This window comes from Anguilla anguilla, chromosome 1 (assembly GCF_013347855.1).
Source record: "Anguilla anguilla isolate fAngAng1 chromosome 1, fAngAng1.pri, whole genome shotgun sequence".
In the NCBI taxonomy this organism is placed as follows: Eukaryota; Metazoa; Chordata; class Actinopteri; order Anguilliformes; family Anguillidae; genus Anguilla; species Anguilla anguilla.
The window spans coordinates 60,055,379-60,070,832 of NC_049201.1; the positions used below are offsets into that span (position 1 = coordinate 60,055,379).

General features: G+C 41.4%; 1 protein-coding gene across 26 annotated transcripts in view; it reads left to right on the plus strand.

Moving 5' to 3' along the window:
- Positions 1–15,454, plus strand: part of LOC118228163 (focal adhesion kinase 1-like) — a 79,066-nt gene that overhangs the window by 25,816 nt on the left and 37,796 nt on the right. For 14 of the 26 annotated variants that reach the window (XM_035419500.1, XM_035419517.1, XM_035419524.1 and 11 more), the window contains exons 1-7: positions 465–919; positions 4,414–4,640; positions 7,854–8,020; positions 11,140–11,227; positions 12,026–12,105; positions 12,397–12,459; positions 15,168–15,222. In XM_035419500.1, the coding sequence (XP_035275391.1) occupies positions 745–919; positions 4,414–4,640; positions 7,854–8,020; positions 11,140–11,227; positions 12,026–12,105; positions 12,397–12,459; positions 15,168–15,222 (855 nt within the window). In that variant the 5' untranslated portion in view covers positions 465–744. Of the gene's footprint in view, positions 1–464; positions 920–4,413; positions 4,641–7,853; positions 8,021–11,139; positions 11,228–12,025; positions 12,106–12,396; positions 12,460–15,167; positions 15,223–15,454 lie in introns of those variants that run through there. The other 12 variants (XM_035419507.1, XM_035419531.1, XM_035419559.1 and 9 more) reach the window with 2 other exon arrangements.

Here is a 15,454-nt window from a genome sequence, read left to right on the forward strand (position 1 = left end):
GCCACCTGCTCCATTTCATAATATTTGGTTTCCTAATGTAGATGCAGTTACCAATTTAGGTTGTCTGAACCATTTCTTTTCTTTAGAGGTGTATTCATCTTTGTGGAAAATGCATATATGGCATTCTTTGCTTTGTGCTTTGATTATATTTGTTTATTATGGAATTATGGTATTCTCAATATATCATATCTAAGACAATGGTGTGTCTTTAAATGAATAGAACATCTAAAACCAAAGACAATGGCTTGAACAAAGCCATGTCGGAATATTTTCCAAAATGTATTTTTCACTGAATTCTAATAGAATTTCCAGATTATTTCAGTGGCTGGCAGTTTGGCAGTTTAAGGGTTAAAGTCCCACTGAGTGTGCAGGTGAAGTCCCGCCTTGCTAGCGGTGCTGTGGGCGGAGCCTCGCTAAGCCATGCTGCAGTGCTTATTTACAGTAATCTTGTCTGTGAGCTGACCTGCACGCCAGCGGACCTGTCTGAGCAGTCGCAGGAATACCCTGTGGAAAAAGGGCAGTTTTGTAATCGCTCCGTGCCCCCAGCTCCACTCCACGGAGGGAGGCGTAACCGGCTGCATACCTGCCCAAAGACTCAGCGGAACAGGACGGGACAAGCGGAGAGGGCCGGGGAGAGAGGAAAGGTGAAAAGTAAATGGCAGCCAGGTGTTGCGTTAGCCAGGATGTGACATCATAGCGGAGGAGAGGGGGAGTGCGGTGGAGGCTCGGGCGTGTGGTCTCCGGATGGGAGAATCCCTTGGCAGGAATAGCGCTCGTTTGCCCGCTCGACTCATGGGAATAGATGCTCGCCCTGGATCTCCGGCTCCTGTCCCGCCACTCATGTTTTCAGATGGTCATGAGTGCGTGTCCCAGCGCGAATCCAAAGTGGTGTGCTCCTGCTGGCCTTTCCCATTCAAAGGTAGGAGTGAGAGAGTGTGCGTCTGTGTGGAACTGTGGTTGACCCGAACAGAGTACTGGCTGTAAACCAAGGGGGCAGAAACAGACTCAGGATTCCCTACCTCTCTGTAATCACATTCCTTGCCCATCTGTCGTCTCAAGCACATTTAAGAGTGCCCCGCTTTAATCTTCTTACTCTGTGGCTGTGGCTCTTTGTGTAGGGATAAACAAAGACATTTAGGTTTTGTCTGATAGTCATTTAAACATTTTTCTGATAAGTCAGAGGGTGTGACAGTGCTTGCTCATTTCCACACTTTTGAGTGTCTGAATGTCAGCTGTGTGAGGGGGAAGGTAGGGTTTCTCTGAGAGCAGGTTGTAGCAGAAGGAAATGCATGCTTTGGGCCTGGGATGTGCTGCTCTTTGTAGTTGGCTGAAAGTTGCTGATGTCAGCAGATGGCGAGGTCGAAGGGGCAGGAGGAGCTGGGTGACTTGTGATTTATCACCGCAAACCACCGGCTGCAGAGCAGACGCCCGCCCCGATTACATCATACAGTATGCAAGCACAAAGCTGTGTGTGTAGACCCAACCTGAACGTCACGTTTCTCTCTGGCACAAAACATTATTATTACTTTTTTCAGTCTCTCTGCTTTATTTTATATGTCGCATGCTTTAGGGAAAGTCCTGGTGTTAAACATTGGTAGTATGATAGCCTGCGTAGCTGAAGGTTTGTATTGTGTTGAGTTTCAGTTTGTTGTTATGACGTCACCAGTAATTGTGTCTGTGTTTGTATTGGTCCCAGATCAGCTGTATACTGTGGGAGTTACCTCCGGCTTTGTGAATAACTACAGTTTGTTTAAACTGCAGTTAACTCTCTGTCCATTGATTTTTATTTCCAAAACCATAAAGACAGGATAGTGTTTCATCTAGTTTAATGCAGGTGTGTTTATGAAATAAATCAAGTGTACTGTGAGACGTGAATTAGACTATTTAGTCCAAAGTTTAAAGTATAAAATATGTAGAAACGTTCTTGTAGATATATGAGTGTGAATGTGTGAGAATGGTTTGGGAGGGGGGGTGGCAATAGGCTGCATGGTTTTAAATTATTATACCTATTTATTTATTTGCGAATGTGAGTAAAGACAAGTATTGTGATGCATTATGCGATGTATAAGACTGCCTGTGCTTCACTGCTCGCACCATGGTCATTGGTCAAGTCTTTAGATCATTTCCGATTGCTTGTTCTTTCCTGTTTTTCTATTTATGTTCAACAGTGTAGTTATGGTCAATTTCATTACAGTACATCATCAACAAGTACACTCTCTGGTAGAGGGAACTGATTAGTTTGATGCAGGCGATATCATAGGTAGTATCACTGCGGGTGCTGTCTGTCTCATTACTGTTTATCATGCACAGTTTTACATGTTCTCCTCTTGAACAGCTGGATATGTGTAGCATTTCAGGTTTAGTACTTTGCTTACAGGTGAAATTGCCCAATTGGGAATTGGACCTGGAACTTTGGGGCTATAAGCTCAGTTCCTGACCAATTACAGCACGTTGCGGCTGTTTTTATAAACCTGCCACATCGCAGTTGCCTGGAGTGAACCATATGTCCTGTCATAAGTTTTCAGTATCTGCATCCGAATCCCAAGCCAGTGTTAATGATGCTCAGGCTTTCCTGTCAATGAACTAAAAAACAAAAAGCCTTGTCCTTTCAAAATTTTAGTGTTAAATCCTAGTGTCCTCTATAATGTTAATTCCTCATCGAATACTTGAATAATTTAAAGTGGCCATATATGTGAGCCTATTTTGTGCCTAAATGTGATCTTTTTTTTTTTTTTTACTATAGTCTCCTGTGTTCTGATCCTATTGTGGTGAGAATATATACTTTCTCATTCATCAACCATGTTTAATACATCTAGTCATTAGAGTCTTAAGATTAATCCTGTCAAATTATGGGGAAACACTGAAACACTGCCAGATAATTTTTTTTAAAGGACAGCAGACAGTCTGACCTCCTCATACACGTTTTCAGTTTATTCGGACGGGAAAGCACAGGGGGCTGCAGATAGAGATCTGATTGCAGTACACACAGTGCCATGGCAGGCAATCAAACCCCCGGCTGCACCGGGAGTCTTCATTTAGGCCTATGGGTTGAGCCGCCGACTGCCCCACACAGTTTCCCTCCTTTTGCTTAAAGAGTTGAAGTAACATTAAATGGAACACTTTTCTGGACCAATGATCCATGAACGTTCTGCCCCAAAATGTCTGAATCAAGATCAGTTTGCATAACTAATTTAAACCATCATGTGAAAAAAGCTGGACTTGATCCAAAGTCAACTTGGGTGCAGAGTCAGTTTATGTTGTTTATGTGTCCTTTGATTGATAATGTCAGCCTATTTTACGGTCTTGATATTAGATGAAAAATCATGCCGTATTGTGCAAAATATGTCATGTAGAGAAAATACATTTGAAAATATGTCTGTGATTGTGAATAGATGTAGGCTTCCGTATAAGGGATTATCTAAAGATGAAGCAGATTGATATTTGACCAGAATTTCTTTGAGCCAGGATAAAGATTTTACTAATGGACCCCCAGATGGCCACATTTTTTCATAGGTTTTATTTGATCAGTTTAATTGGAGGGAAAATACAGTGGCTTAACTCTGTATGTCTAATCTGCTTTACAGCATGTGTTGGCCATCAACTCTGTCCCCATGCATTTATGCATTCAGTGATTTTTCCTTTTAGCGTCCTCAATAGGCTGCAACTGTATAGCGATTGCAGGTTCATTTGCAAGGTGGGGCACAAATATTATAGTTTTCTTTTTTTTTCTGCTGGCATGGGTGAGTGAAGACTGCTTGCAGTTCTCCTCCACAAATTCCGAAACTTCTTGTTTTTGCACAGCAGCAATGAGCTTCACATGCTTAGAGCAAGGGTGGAGGAGACCCAATCGTACGCATGTGTGGAGAGATAGCCATGGCTGCCTGGACAGCCAGCGAAAACATGCTTTTTTCCAGTGCTTTTTGCACACAGCCTCCATCGCTTTGGGAAAATGTACACAGGCATACACTGTCCTCCAAAGCATGTGATGCCAGCTGTCACTGATTATTGCAGTATAGTTTGTAGATCAGACTCACACAGACACGAGTTGGAGGAAAACACGTTATGTGCAGCTTAACATGCAGACTTGCAGGCACTTGATAAACCAGTTGCAGGTGTGCAATGAGAAGCTGTCATCCCAACCACTGAAACGTTGTTATCCCTGGGTGACCCTGGTACCGCTGACAAGGTCCGGTTTTATACCGGACACCGTGCGGCCCATCCACTCATTAGTGCCTTAACAGTATGTGTGTCTCTCGATAAACAGTTGGAAAATGCTTGGGTTCTTTTTGTTGTTATTGTATGCTGTTTGGCACAATATTAATGATAAGAAGAGGAAGAGCTTCTCTATGAGAAGCCCCCATTATCTGTGCTGTAACCTCACCCTGTGCCTTTTCTCCTCTTCCCCCCGAACAGAATATGACAGACCCCTAGCACCCAACAAAGGGATGGCGGCTGCCTACCTGGACCCCGCCCTGAACCACACCCTGGGCCTGGGTGCAAAGTCACGGCTCAGCATGGGGACGGACCGCCCCCCCGGGGGCATGGACCGGGTCCTCAAGGTGTTCCACTTCTTTGAGACAAACAGCGAGCCCAGCACCTGGGCCAGTAACATCCGGCACGGGGACGCCACTGACGTTCGGGTGAGGAGCTGGGGGTCAGAGGTCACGCAGCTGGGGTCAGGAGTCACTGAGAGATATGCGTGCACGTGGGCTTTCGTGCAATAGCAGCACGGATCTGGGATCAGGTGTCACGCTGGAGCCACTCAGGAATGTGAAACTGTTGAAATCTGGATTTCCTAATCTCTTGTCTGTTGTGTAAAGAAACACACTGGGCGTTCTGGAATTCCTATTTTGTTGTTGTTGTTGTTGTTGTTGTTATTGAAACGTGACAGCATAGTCAGTGTCATAATAAGATAATGCCATTGTGTCGATACGGTCCCTTGTAGTAATCAATGCATGCAATGTGGTTCCATCTCAATGCAGTCAACCTCTTTTGCTGTTATTCTTCTGAGACACTATAACCGAGAGTCTATCTGTGCATTTCCAATTGTGGCATTTATAGCTTACCTAGACATTGAACTCTTATGTGGTATATTCACTCCTTGTGAGATAATAATCCATTCCGTCCATTTTTAGCTTTTAATATAAAGAAAACATGAGGGTTCCCATGGGTACTGTTGCCATTTGGTACTCGTTATATACATGTTGTTTGTAGTGGCAAAATGGCAGCATCATTGGAACACCAAGGTTAGTATCGTGTTAATGGAAATTGTAGTGACATTTACTTCTTCTAAAGCACTGCTGTTTTGGTTGAAAAGAGCATTTTGTATTGGCATGCTAAATATTGACAAGCTTATCTTTATGTGATGATAACAATATGAGGTTTTTACTCATTATGAGTGCAGACACCTTGTCCAGGGACCATTGATTTGTGACAAAATGTCCATATTGACTCTGTCTGTGTCTGGATGGTGAGATCACATTAGCAGGAAGCCGTTCTGCACCTGGCGAGTGGCCATGTTTTAGGTTGAAGGGCTATTTAGTTCTGTTCTAGAGTTCTGTTCTAAGTATTCCATCTCAGAGACATGGAGATCTGGAGAACTTTATTGTTCCAGTAGAGACAATCATTAGTTTTATCTACTGTAATTGTTAAAAACTCGCTGATGTTGCGGCCCATTAGCACCCAGTGTTGAGTATAAGGGCGTATGTGACAGGAATTTTCCACAGATCAATAATGTAAATGTTAGCGGATATAGATTTTGAACAATGTAAAAGTGAGGGATTAAATTATTTGAATGAGAAAGAACATCTGTTATACAGCACATATCACGGCCAGAATGAAACTGAACAAACTCTTGTTACATTTTTCCATTTTGCTATTAACTTTGTGTCTTGAGATAGTTATGTGGAAGTTTATTTTGTTTTAGAAAACATCTTCGGAAATCATTTGCATGGATCTGAGACTGTTCATGCTGTTTAAGTACAGCTGTAGCACCAGTAGGTTGCTTTGATGGCACATTCATTTGTCTTGAATGTTTTGCAAAATTGGGCTATATTTTGTCTCAACACAAAACGTCTGGTTACAAAGGGTCTTGTCTCAAGCCCAAGCAATTGGATATTGACACTCCTGCCTTACTGTCTGGGAGCAGCACATATTGTAGCAGTGCTAGGCATATGCTAGGGACGTAGCATCTTAGACATTGGTCAGACTCCGAGAGGGTGGTTTGTTGAAATGTGACAAATTTGACTGACGTCCTCATTATTTAGCAAATTCCCTATTTCTCATAGCTTCTCCCTTACAGTGTTTTGTATTGTTTTGCAGAGTACAAACAGCGCGCTGTAGGCTACAATTTGCATTACATGTACAGTTATTTGTAACACTTTCCTCTACATAGATTGTTTTTCAGTGTTTTATACTACACTGATAGTAATTAACTTGGGTGTCAAACTGAAGTCCAGGAGGGCCACAGTTTCTGTGATTTTCAAGCAGCAGCCAAGTTGAACCTTAGCAATAGGTTGTATGGACTCTATGGCATCATTGGTGCTAAAACACACTAAAATCCAGCAGCATTATAACATCTCCTTCTTATACTTTTCTGACTGATTTTCTAGATTTTAAACTACACGGGCATAATATCATTTGCAGCATTTCACACCACAGTGATTTATAGCATTTTGCATGACTGTCATTAGTACTGTATTAAACCACTGTACTCTGATAGTCACTCTAAGTCACAGGAGCATAATGTATTATGTCTGATAATTTCCCAGTCAGTCGTTTCCATTTTTATGCTGTCGTTTGGGACCTTTCGAGATATGACAGCGACCTGAAATTGTCAAATGTGTTTATATGGATAAAGTCTCCTCTCCCATGGCATCTGCCATTGCAGTGGTCATCTGCTTCCAGGAAGAAATGTCTCCCACAGCCTAACAGTGTGTGGGCATTTGGGGTCTGTCCCTGGAGAGGACGCCTCCAGAGATTTGCTAAGGTCCCTACAGTATTATGCTTCAATCTACCAAACAAACAAGGGAACTTTGCACCTTGCAACCTTTTTTGAATACTCTTTCATGAATGCAGTTGAAAAGTGTCAATACTCCAGTCAGCTTTAATTTCCTTTTCTTTTAAAAAAAATAAAACTTAGCTGTCAACTGAGTCTGATGCTGATACAATGTGTTTGCGTCACATGAACAGGCTATGTGATAATGGCAATGATATCATGTTCCTGAAATCCATTCAGAAAACAGCCTGCCATGCTGACTCTCACAGCCAGACTTAGACCTCATGTGCCCCTCCCCCCTTTTCAGTTCCCTCCCCCATGTCAGTGTCATGCACTTTTACCATTGTACAGCTGGATACAAGCTAGCACAAGCGCTTCTGTTGTGTTGTTTCTGTGTTATAGTCTGTGATGTCACTCTGAAACTGCATGAGTTTAAACTGACTGCTTCAGTTCTGGATCTCCTACACAAGAATACATTACTCACCTAACTCTGGCTATTTGCTATGCTATGTGATAGCAGAATGCTCTTCTCGAGCCAGTCAAACAGTCAACTTAAATCTAGAAAATGGTCACCCAGTTAAACGCTCAGCACCCAGATTGAGGGCCCTTCCTGCTGTACCATGTCTACATAATCACTGTTGTCTGTTCTCCCTGGGGAGGGTACCGTGTTGTTAAATTGAAGAACCAACTTATCTCAAAGGCTTTCTAACTTATCTGAGTTCACAGGTAAAGGCTTGCACAATTATTGAACAAGCACATCACAAGTCGGCAAAACTTGCAAGTTGTTTCAGTGACAAGATAAGTCAAGTGGTACGACTGAGGTAACCTTGAACCTCTTCTGTTCTTTGGCTGACAGGGCATCATCCAGAAGATTTTGGATATCCACAAGGTGAGGTTCGTGTCCTGCTTTGGGCTCCGCCTCAGCCGCCGGCAGTCTGAGGAGGTCCACTGGCTCCACCCGGACATGGGCGTGTCCCACGTGAGGGAGCGGTACGAGCTGAAGCGCCCGCAGGAGGAGTGGAGGTAACCCACCAATGAGAAAGGCAGGCAGTACATGTAATGGCTGGTTTATATAAGTTCTGCTTGGCACCCTCCTGGATTTGTAACACAATTAGGAGCCTTTGCCCAAATAGCCTATCAGTGGTGTTCCAGAGGAAGGCAATCTGCCCGTGTTGCCATGGAGATGCATGCATCATTAATCGTTGGGGTTTGGGTCTTGAGAGCGGTTGCTGTTTAAACTAGGCAGACTAATGATACTGCTCAAATGACTGGCGCTGACTTCCTAGAGCCCTTGGCTTAGAGCTGGGCATGCCTTCATCTGTGTAGCAGAACATTCTTCAAAGAAAAAGGCTCAGGTGGGTGCTCTGTGATTGTCAGTGCAACCGTTTTCAAATGTGAGCTCTTGGGTGCCTCTGAGTTTATATACCTGTTACACTACTAATTAATGAACACGAAGAAGAGCGTAGCTGTCAGGTTTTGTTTCTGATGAACGCTCTCTCTTCGTTGCTCAGATCTCCTCTCCCGCCCATCTGGTATTCACTGTGATTGGCAGGTGGGTGGGGAAGAGAAATCTGACAAAGGTACACGTGAAACCTTTTGAAAAACTTTGGCTCATTAGTGGTTATCTTCCTTGTTTTCTTTGTTTCCATCACTAAGGGAACACTGTACTGTAACACTTTCAAGTCATGCAAGATGATTCTTGCTTTTTCCCTCTGTGGAATACAGTCTATTTTGAAAAAGATTTAAAATATATATTTTGGTATGCTCTACTGTACCACCTGTTTGTAAAAATCTGACAGCAAGCATACTCGTAAGGTAGAAATGACCAATCAATGCTGGAAAAATTAGGAATTAAATTAAGAATTAGGAGAAGTGATTTCTTAGCATGGAGAAAGTTATATGGCAACAGCAGGAGCTGCAGGACCCAGTTCTTCAAAAGGTTTCTGATCAGATTTCACCGTTTGGATTCGATTATATCTTCAGGTTTTGCAAAACTGAGATCTGTATTCTTTCTAAGTAATTTGATCTGACCTTTAATTATCATCAAATATGGCTATGACATTTTTTCACATTTTAGATCTAGCTGTCTCCAAAGCAAATATATCACATGCTGTCCATTGAGACAGTTAAGGCAGTAATTGATATAATTTAGTGGTTAACTCACAGGTCCTCGACTTGAGCCCTTTCGGATCAGAAATGCACATTCTCTCCACTGCCAACACACCATTTTTTCCAACCCTCAGTCTTCAAATATGTCAAAATCCATCCTTACAACATAAATTAAACAAATCAGACGTCCTCCTCACCTTGATTACCTTGAACTACATCTTTGTACAGACCCTTCATGTTATAACTTACCCAAGGTCACTGTAGAATTAATATATTTTAAAGATAATCAATTTTAAAATGGCAGATATGTATGTAAGACAGTCAGTTCTTTATTGTAATGAACAAGTGCAGTGTAAGTACCTGGCAGCTGTTTTAAGGCGTTGAGTGATTCCACCTTACAAGCTGACAGATGGTTCAGGCTGTAGAGGAGGGGGAGTTATTAAAGGGATCTATGCCGGAGTTAATTATACAAGTCTCCATGGCCTCTTTGATCAGCTCCATGTGAGAGTAGGAACCTCTGGAACATGGTGCGGAGAGAGAGGAGCACGTGTTGACTGTTGTGAACATTTATAACACGCATTAGCAGGCAGATGGCTTATGCTGAAGAACAGGTGGTTGTGTTTCCCTATAAAGTTCTCCTTGTTTTCTGTGTTAGGAGCCCTTGATTGGACCCTTATTTTCTGCTAGTTTTGTACAGTACCTTCCTGTCCTACTGTATATATGAAGAGATTCACCTTGTGTACGATTTGAAGACCTCCGTTAGCTGAATCATTAGTGTGACGGTGACTGTAGAGCACTCAGATCTTAATCACCTGCTTCTGGCTTTATTTCAGGGGCTTTATTAAGTGCTGATGCCTTCTGTGTTTCAGTATTTGTTGACTGATAATCCAGTCCTTTGGCTTTCCGGCTCTGTGCCTCAATTGCACAAATGTTGCAAGTGCAGGGTGTAAAATGCATTCTTGCCATGTTATCGCCTTGTGTCAGAAGTGAATTTGACACAGCAGGCCTGAACGAGAGAGAAATTGCGCTGTAGCGTGTCTGTCGACAGAGGTGTGATGCTGCATTTCGCAGCAGAGTTGAAAAATAGCCTCCATAATTCCCTGTCATACCGCCCTGATTTGGCACTGCTGACTGCAGGAAGGTAATATCAATGCTCTTCTGATTTTTTTGAGCCATTTTGGTTTTGTCCTGCATTGAGAATATTCAGGTTACCCGTCCTTATTTTACTTTCTCTCTCACCTTCTCCATCCCCTTTCTCTCTTCTTCTGTGGTCCTTCCCTCTTCTTCATGGTCTTTTTCTTTTCTTTATGGTCTCTCTTTCTTATCTGTATGGTCTGTCCCTCTGTCTTTCCTTCCTGCAGCAGTCCCCTCTAGAGCAGTTATAACTTTGTGGTAGGGGTTCCAAAGGCAGGCAAGACAAAAAATAAACACTCTTTAATAATGGGGTGGAATTAGTGTCTGCAGCCACATGAGTAGTAGGGCAGGGTACTGGACCAGACAGCTAATCTGTCCTGAGAGAGATTGAGCTAATCTGCTCTACCTGCAATGCTGAGAAAAAAAAAAACCAAAGAGTGGGAATGACTGTGATAGAACTTCATCTGTATAGTTGCCTGTTTGGATCCTGATCCTAAGAAATCCATACAAGTATGTTTGTCCTGTGCGCAAAGGTAAACTGACTGTGTCTGTGTGGAATACATTATTACATTACATTACATTACATTACAGGCATTTAGCAGACGCTCTTATCCAGAGCGACGTACACAACTTTTACATAGCATTTTACATTGTATCCATTTATACAGTTGGATATATACTGAAGCAATTTCGGTTAAGTACCTTGCTCAAGGGTACAACGGCAGTGTCCTTAGCCGGGAATCGAACCTGCGACCTTTCGGTTACAAGCCCAGTTCCTTACCCACTGTGCTACACTCCGTCCTTATTATGGAAGAGCAGTTCATGTTAGAATGGACAGTGATGAAATGCTTTACCATCTTAGTTTTCATTCTCACAGCCTGCCTTTTATCCTTTTCTAGGTATGAGCTTCGGATTCGCTATTTGCCAAAGGGATTTCTCAGCCAGTTTGCTGAAGACAAACCGACACTAAACTACTTCTACCAGCAAGTGAGTCAGGAAAACACTGGGGAGCATTCTAATTTGTGATAAAAAAAAATGGTGCAGAGTCTGTTTTTATTTGGATGTGGTATAAGCTTTCAGTGAGGTTGTCTGCTTTTATATCTAAAGTAAGTAAACTTCAACAATTTCTGAACTAATTCAAAACCCAGTAGAACCATCCACCTCAAAGTATGTGCAACTTTTAAAGAAATTTGTTGTGGTTGCCATGATGTGTCATCTGCGCCCACACAAGAGGTGAGCTTTCAGTTATTAAAATATTTTTAATGATTATTTAATTGAATTGTTGGGAAGGAGCAGTGAATAGGTTAGTGCATACATTAGTATGGTGGACCGGTTACTGGTTTCTGGATGTTAATGTATTGGCTTTAACTTTGATTCCCCTATCTGTCAGAATGCAGTGACCTGTCATTTGCCTGGCCTGTTTTTGCATTTTAGTTTGTGAAAATGTACTTGCCCTTTACCAGTTGGCACACATTTTGAGATTGTTTTTGCACACTGCACACTACTGCAGGCTGTTTGGGGAGAATTTAAATGGGTCAGCTGTTCTGATATTTGAGCATTCCTAAAGCCTGCAGTTTAAGATGGTGGTGAAATACTGTGAATGTGGCTACTATGTCAGTGTCAGATTCTCGGTAAACCTTGGGCTGGTTCATGTTGCTGTTACAACACTAAATAACTATGATATTTTTCAAGTTTTAAATGTACCCATTTTATTTTCATTTTTGATTCCTCAGTCTGATTTGTTGTGAGATTTAGGCTCTGAATGAATGTGGCATTGTTTTCTAGGTAAAGAATGACTTCATGTTGGAAATGGCACATCAAGTGGACCAGGAAATAGCTCTTAAAGTGGGATGCCTTGAGATCAGGTGACAGGAAAATCACACTGTGACATCATCTCTTACCCCCCCCACACACACACACACGCATGCACGCACAAACACACACAAACATGCACAAACACGCACAAACCCACACAAATACACACACACACACACCATTGTTGCATGCTCAAGACCTGATGAATCAAGTCTTACATTCACCACATGTTTGCTTATTTATTTCATGTTAAGTGGAGTCATTCGTATCAGATGAACCACTTCGTTATTCCGAGAGATATAATCTTAATATAAAATTTAATTTGTTTCTTTATATTTCAGGAGGTTTTTCAGGGAGATGAGAGGGAATGCACTGGATAAGAAGTCCAACTATGAATTATTAGAGTGAGTCATTCTGCTTTCTTCAAGTTAGCCTTCCAAGTTTGCTATTGTAAATTAAAAGTTAGTTTTCATGCATGATTAGAGCCGTTAGATGTGTGAGAAGGATAATCTAATTTTATTGAATTGTTCAAGTCACATGTGCAAGTTTGGGTTCTCTCTGGAAGAAGTTTTCATAAAGCATGTTTATGTTCGATGTATGTCTATAGATTCCTTGTTGTGTTTTTGCTGTTTCTTCACCTAGTTTGATATGCATTTTAAAGCAGTTTTCTGAAGGGTCATCTCAAGCAACGCTCAAAATCCAATCAAGAATATTCAGTTAGAAATAATAAATCTTTTCTAACAGAGGACAGTACTGTAGTGTTGCACACTGCCACAGCACTTGCTAGAATTGGGACATACTGTGTTTTGTTGTATGTCTTAAACAGATTAAGTAAATGGATGTGTTTGTTTTGGCCAAGTTTAGCACTCCATGTGTTTGGTTTATAAGGTTAACCTTGCACATTTAGAGGAAGCAAAAGTGTCTGTTGACAATGTACTGGCAGACCTGGACTTCTTCAGGTAGCACGCTCTGAATCACATCTGTGCTGTATTTATAGTGGTAAGTGACTTATCTACCCTCATTTCAAAATGTGTCCTGAACAGGACAGCTGACATATTATGCTGAATGCGCACTTGTTATAAACCTCGGGGTGAACTCCACTGAGGGTCAGTGTGTTACTACGCACACCTTTAGGCGCACTGTTCTGTTTGAGTGTTCAAACGGTTTAAATGGAAAAAAGTAATTAGTGAAGACAGTAAATCATCACATTGTTTGAGGTGTCAATGTATTTCACAGGGTATAATGTGCTCCGGATGAACCGATGCTGTACTGGAGAAATTAGCGAGACTTAATTGTCTGACCTTTACCTCTGATTCAGTTGGACATTTATTCTATCAATTCAGAGGGCTGTAGCCAGGATAAGTCAGCTCCACAGCCACCACACTCTGCTGCCTGTAGGATTCCCAGTAGTTTGCATTTGGCCTGTTTGTTCCAGGGCCCCTGGACTCTCCCAGCAGCCAGGGTGGCCAGGCATCATAAATGTTTAAGCTGCATTATTTCCAGGTCAGACAGCACCCTGGGCCCGTAGACATAAGCTGTGCACTGGCTGTGAACCAGGGCAGAGAGACTCTAAGGCTGTGTGCTCAAAATAAACCAGAACTGAAGAGGCATTGCAGCTCCCTCTAGTGGTAATAGCGGTAATGCCATTACTGTGGTAGATGCTCCATTAAGTGAGTAAGGGATCCTAAAATTCCAGTGCTTACTCTACCACAGCTGGAATACAATCCCCTATTTGAGTGAACATTGATGAGCCAATGGTTCAAACTTTGGCAGACAGACATCTGTGGGGCTTCTCAGTTTCTAAGTGTGGAATTTTTTTTGTTGCTGTGAATGATTCATATTAATATGTACGATTGAGCCAATGTATTTTTTATTTAAAAAATTTTTTTAAGCATTCGCTGTTTGGAGAAGTACCATTATGAATAAAATTTATCTTGAAAAAAGCCATTTTTAAATTATGAAATAAAAATTAAGTTAAGTAACAATATTTCTGAGAAAATGAGTGTGATGCAGCAATATTTTATAATAATTGATTAATTGATTGATTAATTGATTAATAATTCAGTTGATTATTTATTGAATTAGTTTACAGTTTGTAACTGAATTCCTGAATAATATTTCACTTTGGTTTCTGTTTTCCTCCGATTAATTCCTATTTTGTATGAATCAGCTGTGTGGTTCTATGCAAATTCTATCTGCTGAGCAATTATTGTTCTGTAGTTTGTACATATTTTTGCTCTCAGGCAGACCCTGACGTCTGTTCCATGTAAGCTCTTTTGAGCTTAAATGGATGGTAGAATAGGTCATACATGCATCATAAAAAAGAACTGAGTGATCATGGAGGAGGAGGTTTTATTGCAAGTTTTATTTAAACCATCAGCTCCACTCTAGTGTTTTCTGTGTAAATGTAATAGTCCTGTTCCTGCAAGTGTACCACCTCCCCAGTGGCTGCTGGTGTACCCGGCCAGCCTCTTGCTTCTGTGTGTGACATATTTATAAGTGCCAAGGCTGTTTTTGAACAGATGCTCGGTATAGACTGAACAATGTTCAGTCAAACCCACTTCTGTTTAAGGCAGAGGTGGGCAAGGAGAGCTACATTTGTTTTTTTTTTTCACCATCTGACATTTTAGCTACATTTCTTGATAAGTGCATACGTGACAGTCGAAGATGCTGCCTCCAACTCATTGTTTATCTCAGCACAGTATTAAAAGGTATCACACGGTGGGAAAATGGGGAGCCTCTAAATAACCTTCTGCTATCCGAGTAATGTGAAATATTGAGCTAATGATTTAATTAAGATATAATAGTACACATAATGACATTGATCTTCTCATTGTGCTAGTTACGTCATATTTCTGTAAGTTAGTTTTAAAAAGAAGAGAGCATCATGGTTATTTTATGTCATAGAACCCTTTGGTTTACAGTAATTTGACTACATAACACATGCCCTGGTTCTCACCTGCTTGTTCAAGCAGAGGTACTGATGCTAACCATTTTAGGGTTAATAATAAGGTAAATAATACAGTACGTTGGTATATATGTGTGGAGGGTAAAATGTTATTAAATGTTTAGAATTTACTCATTGTGTTTTTTATGTACTTATTTTCTCTAGAAAAGATGTCGGCTTGAGACGATTCTTTCCCAAGTGTTTGGTGGACTCCGTAAAGGTGAGAGGAATTCCTGTGTTGGTGGCTCCCAATAGACAAGTGGATTACTTGCCTATGAATGGCATCATTATGAATATCATCATTCATAGCTCCACTGCCCTCCTCTTACAAAGCTCAGTGGATCAGGGAACTGACCTCACTGCTTTTTTTTCTCTTCCGTTAAGCTTTTTTAAATAGTATTTTCTTCTTTTTATATTTAAAGTAAAATGGCACATTTTTATGAAATTTAACT